The following is a 12,497-nucleotide window of genomic DNA, read 5'->3' on the forward strand; positions in this document are numbered from 1 at the left end:
ATTTGACTTACATGTTTTGTCTTAACCACCGGAACATGCCTTCTGTAGCTCGGGAGAGCACCCCTCTACCCCACTCGCTCGCAACCTCCTGAAATCTTGGCGCTCTCGCTGCAGCTTTCCGGGTTCCATATTTTCATTATTCCCCTCCACGTCCAGCTGGGTTGCAGAGTTAACTTTATGATTATGAAATAAAAACTAAATAACAACATCAAAAAAGAGACGTCCCTAGACGTGGCAGCAAAGAAAAAGTTTACTTAGCTTGTGCACAAGGGAGCCAGCACTTCTCAGTGGAAAAATCTTTTCCTTCTCAAGGGAAAATCTGGGCTGCTCCCGAGGCTGGTGTGGGAATTGGTTCTATGTGGCTTTTCTAAAGGGAAAGGTTACGTGGAAGCATGTATGGGAGGCATGTACCAGGCCTGTGCGGCAGCTTTACATACTTCATGGATGGTATGTAGTATCAGCATTTTAAATCTCCACCCTGGGTGTGATTTTTACTATTAAAATGAAGAAAAAGTTATTATAAGGTGGAGCTTAAGCCTAACTGTGCGCCTTTGGAGGCTCCAGGGAAGTCTCTTGCTCCCTAGAGCAGGATTTTGCAGTCAACGAGATTTTGCTGTCTTGTTCTTAACTGGCTGAAATTAGATAAATTGTAATCTCTGGATCACATCAGAACAAGAAGCTATATCAAAACAGAAAACTGATTAGTCAGCCTGTTTCAGCCTGAGCAACATAGCGAGACCCCATCTCTACAAAAAATTTAAAAATTAGTCGGGCATGGTGGCACACGCCAATAGTCCCAGCCACTTGGGAGGCTGAGGCAGAAGGATCACTTAAGCCCAGGAGTCTGAGGTTGCTGTGAGCTATGAGCGTGTCGCTGCACTCCAGTTGGAGCAACAGAACGAGACCCTGTCTCAAAAAACAAAACAAAACTGTGTACCTAGGCCTGCGGGGTGGCTCACGCCTGTCATCCTAGCACTCTGGGAGGCCAAGGTGGGCGGATTGTTTGAGCTCAGGAGTTTGAGAGCAGCCTGAGCAAGAAAGAGACTCCATCTCTACTAAAAATAGAAAGAAATTATATGGACAGCTAAAAATATATATAGAAAAATTAGCCGGGCATGGTGGCGCATGCCTGTAGTCCCAGCTACTCGGGAGGCTGAGGCAGGAGGATCGCTTGTGCCCAGGAGTTTGAGGTTGCTGTGAGCTATGCTGATGCCACGGCACTCACTCTAGCCCGGGCAACAGAGCTACACTCTGTCTCAAAAACAAACAAACAAAAAAAAACAACTGTGTACCTAGATGATGATGAAGAAATAGAGCTTGATTGAGGCAATCAGAGAAGTTGAATATTAATTGGGAAAGACTGTGGAGTGGTGTGGGTTTGAGCTGAGTGTTTTCTGTTTTGTTTGGTTTTGCTTTAAGTCTGCTGCGATTTGCAAGAGAAGAAGGGGCAGTGAATGTGACCTTGTGATGTTTTTAATAAATAAGGAAAGGCAGGGCCTGCTGGGAGATTAGCTAGACTGAGGTGCTAATCTCAGCGGGACCAGTGGGACTGAGGAGAAATGGACTTGAGGAAAGGGGACAGGACATGCCACTGTTAAAAGACACAGTGAAGACTGGTGGAGACGAGAAAAACAAAACAAAACAAACAAAAACCCCCACCAAAGTCTGGTTTCTTTTCTCTGGGAGGTAAGAGGGGTGACCAGAAATCCTGGTTTGCCCGGCCAGTCTCGGGTTACTCGGGTCACTTAACACTGTTCATTATTTTTAGTGTCTCTTTTCATCTTCAAATGTGCCTTGCTAGGTCTGCATAATAAATTATTTGCTCATTCTAAGAGACCTAAAATGAACTGAAAGCCACACTGTTTGTTCAACCCATCTTTATAAAGGCTAAAACATTAGTAAATATCAATGCAAATACAAATAGTAAAGTAAGAAAACGAGAAAGCTGGATTGCTGTCAGTCGTAATGCCTCCATCGGAGCAAGTTCTTCTGTTGTTGCCTCATGCATTCTGGTAACTTTATGAAGCTTATATTTTTTCAAAAAAGTTGATTTAGTACTTGAGACTTGGTTGTTTAGTTGGTTGCTGATGTAGCCGGGTATTTGCACAAGCTTTCCTTGGCTCTATCTTTGCAGAGTTGATTGCTTAGAGTTAATCAGAGACATTTCACTATACACGCTCTTAAACTCATCTTCAGGAGCTAAGAAAAATATGCAAGCATGTTGGTATACCCTCTGTAAATGATCCAGGCTTGTCCTAGCACAGTTAAGAGGCACACAGCAGCCCACAATCTAAGCCACACTGATATCTTAGAACATTTTTTACTTAAAAAAACTAAAACAACATAAGTAATAAGCTATGCATAGATCAAAGTGACTAATATCTTTTGACTAATGGAAAATACAAGGTGAGACAAGAGTTTCATATTTAGAGAGTGTTGAGGGGTCAGGAGGAATGTGCCTTAGTTTTCTATTACACTCTGACATGTTTTTTCCTCGCTTTTAAAAATATAAAAACAAAGTATTTTATTTCTTGAATATTCTGAGGTTATGTTTCTAAAGGGCTGTTTGGGGGTAAAGTGGTGCCAGGATTCTGGGGAAAAATAGAAAGAACATTAGAAAAAAGCTACCAGAACTTAGTTCCAATGTGTTTCAACCCTAAAAGAACCTTTCACTGTACTACTGGAGATTCCAATGTAATAAGATTTTTAAAATATTAAAAATAAATGTTCGTGGGCCAGGTGCAGTGGCGTGTGCCTGTAGTCTGAGCTACTCGGGAGGCTGAGGTGAGAGGATTGCCTCGGCCGGGGAGTTCAAGGCTGTAGTGTGCCATCATCGTGCCTGTGAATGGCCATGGTACACCAGCATGGGCAACAGAGTGAGACCGTGTCTCTGAATAAATAAATGTGGATTGTAGTTTTCTGATGTAAATTTTATCAAAGTATAACATTCTTACAAAAATATATAAATCATAAGTGATCAGCTGAATGAATTTTGACAAAGTGAACACAGCCACGTGTAACCGGCACCAGGATCACAGAGCAAAACACGATCAGCACTCAGGGCCCCTCTCGGCCCCGCCCAGCTATCAACACTGCCCCAGACTGCGGCTGTTCTGACTTCCAACACCATCGATGACTCTGAAAAGTATTTCTTATTCATCTTATTCACATTTTGTCCCTATACCTGGCCCAATGCCTGGTGCCTAATACTTGTTTAATAACTTGGGTTGAATGAGTGAAAGTGAGCAGATATTTGATTTTAACAGGCAGTTCATCAAATTAACATACATAATAAAGAACTAGGATCCAGAAATGCTATCCTGGAAACAAGCTGAAAACTCACACTTTGAACAAAAGAGTACATTTCAGTTTTATCTTTTTTTGTCGTTGTTTTAGAGATACGGTCTCACTCTATCACCCAGGCCAGAGTGCAGTGACATGGGATCATAGCTCACTGTTAAGGAAACCCCATTATTTGAAACCATTGCTTTTAAAACTCTTTAAAGCATATTACCTCTTAAAGTGTCATAAGAAGATGCTATTGTCTTTGTTTATATAAAAGATATTGAGCAAATATCTTTAAAGACTTCTTGGGTTTTTTTACTCTTTGAAAATTTACCTTGACATTTACTTTAACCTGATTTTTTTCTCTTTTTCTTAGAGATAGGGTCTCGCTCTGTCACCCAGGCTAGAGTGCAAGGACATGATCATAGCGCACTGCAGCCTCCAACTCCTGGGCTCAAGTGATCTTCCTGCCTCAGACTCCCGAGTAGCTGGGACTACAGGTGTGAGCCACCACACCTGGCTAATTTTTTTAAAATCATTTTTCATACAGATAGGGTCTTGCTACATTGCCCAGGCCTGTCTCAAACTGCTGGCCTCAAGCAATCCTCCTGCCTCAGCTGCCCAAAGTGCTGAGGTCACAGGTGTGAGCCACTGCGTCGGGCCTCAGTTTTATCTTTTAACAAATGTAAACAACTCAAATAAATCTAAACCTCTGTAAAGTTTTCCTTGAGTCTTTCTCAGCGGCACTCACTACACATCCACTGTAACTGGTGAGGCCAGCCTCAGGGGACCTTATTTCTTCTTGCTTGACAGCAGACAGTGTTACAGAGACCCTCCCACCTGCCCGATGCAGCCAAGAAATGACTATTTTCGGCCCTTCCCACCCCGCTCCAAGGCCTGGTCCGTCGGAGTACAAAATAGTCACCCTCTCCCTAGGCCAAAGCATGTGATCCGCAGCCAGAGTGCTTCCCACCCCACCGAGGGAGGGAATGAGGGGCCAAATAAGGTTTCAAAACAGGCGCTGCCTCAGCATTACAGTTTTCCTTAACTGTACTTTTAAATAGCTGGAACTAAGAACCAGGCATTGCCAAGTCACTGCTTAGCAAGAGATCTGTCATCTGTCAGAGATAAGAAATAAAAGGAAACCCCGCTTCAAGCTTTGAACTGCTGCTTCTAAGTGAGTCCCAGAGAAATACAAATAAATTATATCTTTTGAAGGCAGATTCATTACGAATAATCACATTAGACTGCAGTTCTAAATACTTCCAGATACTTCAAAATTTTAAAGGGAGCAACTCTGGACAACAGAAACCATTTCATGTGGAGGATGGTTTCCTCCAATCTGCCCACTCCCTTCCCCAGAGATATTTGCTCAGAGATGACCCAAACGGGACAAACACACACATCCATCGTATCCACATGGAAAGCAATCTTCAAAAATAGGAATGTTAGCTGGGCGTGGTGGCTCAAGCCTGTAGTCCCAGCTACTGGGGAGGCTGAGGTAGGAGGATTGCTTGAACCCAGGAGTTTGAGGCTGCTGTGAGCTACAATCACACCACCGCACTCCAGCCCAGGTGACAGAGTGAGACCCTGTCTTTAAAAAAAAAAAAAGGAGACTGGGCGCGGTGGCTCAAGCCTGTAATCCTAGCATTGTGGGAGGCCGAGGCGGGTGCATTGTTTCAGCTCAGGAGTTCGAGACCAGCCTGAGCAAGAGCGAGACCCCATCTCTACTAAAAATAGAAAGAAATTATCTGGCCAACTAAAAAATATACAGAAAAAATTAGCCGGGCATGGTGGTGCATGCCTGTAGTCCCAGCTACTCGGGAGGCTGAGGCAGGAGGATTGCTTAAGCCCAGGAGTTTGAGGTTGCTGTGAGCTAGGCTGATGCCACGGCACTCACTCTAGCCCAGGCAACAGAGTGAGACTCTGTCATTCATAAATAAATAAATAAATAAATAAATAAATAAATAAATAAATGAATAAATAAATGAATAAATGAATAAATAAATGAATGAATAAATAAATGAATGAATAAATAAATGAATAAATGAATGAATAAATAAATGAATGAATGAATAAACGAATGAATGAATGAATGAATAAATGAATGAATGAATGAATGAATAAACGAATAAATAAATGAATAAATGAATAAATAAATAAATGAATGAATAAATGAATGAATGAATGAATGGATGGATGAATGAATGAATGAATAAATGAATGAATGAATGAATAAATGAATGAATGAATGAATGAATGAATGAATGAATGAATGAATGAATAAATAAATAAATAAATAAATAAATAAATAAATAAATAAATAAATAAATAAATAAATAAATAAATAAATAAATAAATAAATAAGGAACGTTAAGGCCAGAAACACAGCTGATTTGCCTGAGGAAGGCTGAGCAGGGAAACCAGGTCTTTCCCTTCTTAAGCCCCTTTCCAGCTATGTGAGACGGAGGCCCTTAAGCAAAGCAGTCTTTTTTTTTTTTTTTTTTTTGAGACAGAGTGTCGCTTTGTTGCCCGGGCTAGAGTGAGTGCCGTGGCGTCAGCCTAGCTCACAGCAACCTCAAACTCCTGGGCTCAAGCAATCCTCCTGCCTCAGCCTCCCGAGTAGCTGGGACTACAGGCATGCGCCACCATGCCCGGCTAATTTTTTTCTATATATATATTTTAGGTGTCCATATCATTTCTTTCTATTTTTAGTAGAGACGGGGTCTCGCTCTTGCTCAGGCTGGTCTCGAACTCCTGAGCTCAAACAATCCACCTGCCTCGGCCTCCCAGAGTGCTAGGATGACAGGCGTGAGCCACCGCGCCCGGCCAAGCAAAGCAGTCTTTGCACGAGCTGTTCCACCCGTGTGGGACGGCAGGCCGACCTCTCTGCGTGGAGGGCTTCAGCTCCACCTGCAGGACCCTGGCTGTCCTCAGCCTTTCTCTGAGGGTCCCCAAGGCCTTCAGCCCCTCTCAGATGTTGTAACACATAATTGAGAGAGAATTTATAGCAGAACTTAGCAAATCAACAACAAATCAACAGGGAAAAGATGAACAACCCAATAGGAAAATGGACAAAAGGCTGGAATCAGCACTTCAAAGGGAGAAAATATTTTTGACAACTAAGATGGCCAACATCAATTACTACCTCTCCCTCCAAATTTTCTAGCAATGTTCCATTAAAAAAGAATCCCAGTCACCGGTTATTTTATGCAGTTAACGTCTGTTTGTATTTACCTTCGTCTCTTAGAAATGCTTCTTGCATCCGACTCCTTCCTCCTGGGTTTGTTTCCTGAAAATGGTGGCACCTCAGTTGTCTACTGATACATAAAAAATGACAACAATACTTAGTGAATTAAAACAATAATTATTTATTATTGCATTTGAGACTCTGGGTCAGCTGGGCTTGTTCCCGTTCTGAGATCAGCGGGCAGGGTGCTCGGAGACTGGCTCACACGTCTGGCGAAGTGCACAGGTTACACAGGGGACGGAAAATTTTAAGACTTGTTTTGTGGCCTAACATATGGTTTGTCCTTGAGAATGACCCATGAGCTGAGAAGAATGTATTCTGTAGGTGTTGGATGAAATGTTCTGTAAATATGTATTAGGGCCATTTGGTCTATACTGCAGATTAAATCCAATGTTTCTTTGTTCATTTTCTGTTTAATCTGTCCAATTTTGAAAGCAAAGTGTTGAGGTCTCCAACAGTTATTTTATTGGGGGGGGGTCTATCACTCTAATTCTGTTAATATTTACTTTACCTATCTGAGTACCCCACTATTGGGGGCACATGTATTTATAATTGTTATATCCTCTTGCTGTATCAACCCGTTTATCATTATATGACTTTGACTTTTTAAAGTGTGTGTCTTGAAACCTATTATTATATTATCGGATAGAAGTATAGCTTTTCCTGCTCTTTTACGGTTTCCATTTGCATGCAGTATCTATCCTTTGATTTTCAGTCTGTGTGTCTTTATAGGTGAAGTGGATTTCCTGTACACAGCATACAGTTGGGTCTTGTTTAGTACATTCACATTCAATGTTCTTATTGATGGGTAAGGACTTACTACTGCCATATTGTTATTTGATTTCTGGTTGTTTTGTGATCCAGATTTTCACCTCTCTTAAAGAATTTCTGTAGATTTTCTTGAATAGATGTTTCTTCAGTGCCATTTGCCCTTAGAATCATCTCCAGAGGTTTTAAATGGTTGTTTTTTATGCTTTTAACCAGTTTCCCAGTATAAAAATGAAACAATTTTATTTTACTAAAAACTGTTGTTTGAAAATTCTAGATTAGAAATATAATGGAATTAATCCCACCCATTTTATAATGACTATAATCAAGTCATAGAGTCAAAAGTTTAAAACAGAAAATGATACATTTATCTTTTTAGTACTAATATTTAACAATTGGAACTTTTATCTTTTGGCACTAATATTAACAATTGATAACCAATTTCACTTAAAATAATTAGCAGTGATGTATATGCAATAAATGTTAGTCTCTTTGTTTAAAAAACTTGCATCAAGAATTCTATAAAACTTTAAGTTTAGCCTAGTTTTAGTACAGACCTGGCCAAATGTATACATGAAAATTGATGGGTGTAATGTGAAAAGAGGCATGGAAAAAGTTTATTAATATTTCAGTCACTTCAAAATACAAATAGGCTATTATTTTCCTTTGGAAGAAGAAATCAGGAAACAATAACCATCATCACAATTTAAGATTATATCACACTATGTAGGAAGAATGGCTGTGGTGTTAATTTTTCTTTAGTTACATTTTTTTGCAGTAAAAGTCTAAAATTAAAACCTAAAAAAATGTAATTGTTCTTATATGTTAAATATTAAAGACAAAAGTGGTCTATTATTAATATCTAGTATAATATGGACCTCAATATTTGCTCAAATGTAGAAAAGGGTAACTTAATATGTTGAGAAAAATCCTTAGCTATTCACCTGCAAAAATACAGAAAAACTTTTTATGTAATTGCTGGGAACCATCAAGGTTAATTTTTAAAGGGTGGAAAAACCCCACAAAATGTATATACATCCTTAAAACGTTATTGATAGAACATTTCTAATATTATAAGATAAAAAAAATTATAGATATGGGCTCAGTGCTAGATAATATCCATAAAATCTGCTATTTTAAAGAATAAAAATTGACATTTCTAACAAAAGTTAAGAAATTTTAAAACAGATTTTCTTGCTTTTATATGGTCTCAATGCCTTGGATTTAAAACATGACTACCTTCTGGATATAGGGAATTATAAAAGCAAACTACTTCCACATATTAATCATGCTTTCAAGTCTAGTTTCTTTCTTTCTTTCTTTTTTTTTTTTTGAGACAGAGTCTCACTCTGTTGCCCAGGCTAGAGTTGAGTGCCGTGGCATCAGCCTAGCTCACAGCAACCTCAAACTTTTGGGCTCAAGTGATCCTCCTGACTCGGCCTCCTGAGTAGTTGGGATTACAGGCACACCCCATGAAACCTGGCTAATTTTTTTGTTTCTATTTTTAGTTGCCCAGCTAATTTTCTTCTATTTTTAGTAGAGATGGGGTCTCACTCTTGCTCAGGCTGGTCTCGAATTCTTCAGCTCAAATGATCCGCCCGCCTCGGCCTCCCAGAGTGCTGGGATTACAGGCGTGAGCCACCGCACCCGGCCTCAAATCTAGTTTCTAAACAGTCATTTCTCTCCAAAGTTTCTTACCTATCATTTTCATATTATCTGACATCTAAGAACTCCGAATATTGGTATAGGTTGAGTTTCCCTAATCTGAAAATTTGAAAGCAGAAATGCTTCAAAATTTCAAACTTTCTGAGTGCTGACGTGACATTCAAAGGAAACTGGAGCATTTCCAATTTCAGATTTTCAGATGAGGGATGCTCAACTGGAAAGTATAAAGCAAGTATTCCAAAATCTGAAAAAATCCAAAGTCTGAAACACTTCTGGTCCCAGCATTTTGGATAGGGGATACTCAACTGTTAGCATTATGGAAGCCAATCTTTCCCATAGATGATTCTACTATTGCCATCTTATTTCTTTCTCTAACAACATGTTTAAATGATTTCCAATTATAAACATAGGTTAACATTGTAATAGTTTACTAAGGTAATTTTTATGGAGGCTTCAATTGTAAAAAAGAAAAACACTTATCTATTCAGTAGGGAAGAAACAATCCTGTTTATTAACTTTACTGCATATTAAGAAAGGATTAAAAAACACACACATTTCCTGGGACACAAAACTGTACCAAAAGTATTTCCTTACAAAATAACTTCACAGATCAATAGCTTTGAACTGACACAATGACATCTGTACTAACATACATTTATAAAGTTTGAATTAATGCACAATTCAAATGCTTTTACAGCACATTAATGTGAGAGTGTATGTTTTCTTTAACCTCTTAAAAATAGTAATAAAAAATTACAAAATAACGTAAGTGTAGAATTAAGGCTGAGACTATATAATCTAGTATTAATAAAGTCAAACAATACTTATAAAAATTGATGCTGCTGGATATTTTATATATATATACAGGATAAGTCTTTAGAAATTTGAAATGCTACTGTTGTCACAAGTTCACTCACCAATTTAATGTTTTTCTATGTATCTTAACATTTGAATTCCCAGATACCTGTGCTTTTTAATTTTTATCCTGAATTCTTCACTGTGTTTTCTCACATATTTACAATTAAATATCTAGCCTCTAGAACCTTCCTTACACAAAAGACAAAACATCTTTGTTAAATAAATTCACACAAAAGTAATAAAAAGGTTTCAAGAAATAGTTCTAACATTTGTTATAATTATACTGAAAAATAGTACATATGCTTTTCTTCAGGACTAACAAATGCTGTGTGCCAGTTTTACAGTCACTGCCATATTAGCACATTTTCCTCTGACACATTTGCAAGATGACGACAACCAAAGAGCACGATAACTGGAATAATTCTAGTAAATCCATTCTGTCCAGTGAGATTCATAAAATTGAACGGTTGCTTCCAGTCCCATCTGGATAGACATGAAAATTCATGCCCAGATGCTTGTATTGTCCCCAGAAATATTCAGTCTTGTAAGTCACCTTCTTGGTCTTCTGAAACAAAGATGGAGAAGGCAGAGCATTCTTAGTGAGGCCAATGGCCCCCTCTCTCTACCACATTTCATATATCTAGTTTGTTTATAATCCTGGTCAAAGTGGAAAAAAAAAACACGTAAGTTTTATGTACCAAAGATTTCCTTTTCCTGAACTCCCTCATCATACCTGGATACTTAAATATCCAGTGGAACTATGCTCTATTAATTATAATTCTTGGTATAAACATATTTAATTAAATCCTTATATAGAATCGTTTATGTCACAAGTATACAAAGAAGTAGTAGTTGGCTGGGCATGGTGGCTCATGCCTGTTATCCTAGCACTCTGGGAGGCCAAGGTGGGAGGATTGCTTGAGCTCAGGAGTTTGAAACCGGCCTGAGCAAGAGCGAGAGCCTGTCTCTAGTAAAAATAGAAAACTTAGCCAGGCATGGTGGCCCATGCCTGTAGTCCCAGCTACTCGGGAGGCTGAGGCAGGAAGATCGCTTAAGCCCAGGAGTTTGAGGTTGCTGTGAACTATGATGACGCCACTGTACTATAGCCTGGGCAACACAGAAAGACTCTATCTCTGGGGGTGGGAGGGAAGAAAGTAGTTAATGTATGTGTATATATACACACTCAGCTATACATATACATATACGTATATGTATAACTATATATAAGTAACATAAGTAGTTCTTACCATAGTTCTTTGGAATGGTATTATCTCAGACCCAAATTCTGTAGATTTTTGCCTACTTTTTACCCTTTCCTTAAATGAAATTACTGTTTTAAGAATTATAATGCTTACTATAAAAGTCATAAAATAATAGAAGCAAAAGGAAAAATGTTTTAAAATGCCCATAATCTCATTCATGTAGAGATGAACACAGTGAACACTTTGGCATGTATCTTTTTTATTCAGATATATCTAAATACTTTATTTTCTAATGATAGTTTCCCGAATTGCCATCTCCAAATAGAAGATACGCTTTTTTTTTTTTAAGACAGAGTCTCACTCTGTTGCCCAGGCTAGAGTGCCATGGCATCAACCTAACTCATAGCAACTTCAAACTCCTGGGCTCAAGCGATCCCTCTGCCTTGGCCTCCCAGAGTGCTAGGATTACAGGTGTGTGCCACTGTGCCCGGCCAATACACATTTTTGATAAAGAGTTAATTTGTAATCTTTATGCATAAGAAATCAATTAGGAAACCAAAGCCTCTATTCAAGAAAACAACTGAGTTTACCTCATAGTATCATACATTGCTAAGCATGTTTAATTGATTCTAAGATCCACATTTTTTTCACATTTAACATCTCTGAAATCTAGATGCACTTTACAATGTCATGAGTTAATTAGAAGTTATTTCTCTTTAATGTCTCAGAAAATAGTGGCATTTCTTATAATTAGTGACATCTTAAAGTGGAAACATAGTATGCAATCTATATTAAAAGCTAACAAATATAAATTCAATATATATACAAATATAAATAAAAACATAAACATAAATATATAAAGGCACACACATACTATGTATCTATTTCCTTTCCTACTATTAAATTTGTTCCTGATTGTATGGATGAAATATATCAATACTTCAATACTGTTAAGATACTTTATTTCAAATGCTCAGACATTTTGAGAGAGAGAATTATTACTTCAAAATTTATGGAGAATAGGCAGAGATTGGGGATGAGAAAATCACTAATTAAACAGTGATTTTAACAAATTTCCTAAAGATAAGCAGGATGCAAAAGCGAGAAAGTTATAGGCCAGAATACACCAAATTTTTAACCTAAAGCTTCTAACACTGCCACTACAAACATTTTGTGTTTACTATATGCCAAAAGCTGTACTGGCAATATGGTTCTCTTTCTTCAGCTCTGCGAAAACATTTACAGTCTTCCCCCTTTAATATTCTACAGTTTCACTGTGAAGTATCTTAGTGTATCTTTTGTCAGTTATTGCGCTGGGCATTCAGTGGATGTGTCCCTTTCATTCATCCCTGGGAAACTCTTTTGCATGATTGGTTTTTTTCTTTCTAGGATTCCTGATAGTCTGAATTGATTCTCTATGTCTGCTTCTATCTCTTTACATATTTTTTTTCCTATTTGGAAAATTTCTT

At 38.3% G+C, this 12,497-nt stretch overlaps 1 protein-coding gene across 2 annotated transcripts in view; it reads right to left on the reverse strand.

Moving 5' to 3' along the window:
• Nucleotides 1-9,449: 9,449 nt before the first annotated feature.
• Nucleotides 9,450-12,497, reverse strand: part of SMCHD1 (structural maintenance of chromosomes flexible hinge domain containing 1) — a 142,773-nt gene continuing 139,725 nt past the window's right edge. Inside the window, exon 48 of one of the 2 annotated variants that reach the window (XM_045527403.1) lies at nucleotides 9,450-10,391. In XM_045527403.1, the coding sequence (XP_045383359.1) occupies nucleotides 10,376-10,391 (16 nt within the window). In that variant the 3' untranslated portion in view covers nucleotides 9,450-10,375. Of the gene's footprint in view, nucleotides 10,484-12,497 lie in introns of both variants that reach the window. The other variant, XM_045527402.1, reaches the window with a different exon arrangement.

The sequence above is a fragment of the Lemur catta genome, chromosome 16 (assembly GCF_020740605.2).
Source record: "Lemur catta isolate mLemCat1 chromosome 16, mLemCat1.pri, whole genome shotgun sequence".
In the NCBI taxonomy this organism is placed as follows: domain Eukaryota; kingdom Metazoa; phylum Chordata; class Mammalia; order Primates; family Lemuridae; genus Lemur; species Lemur catta.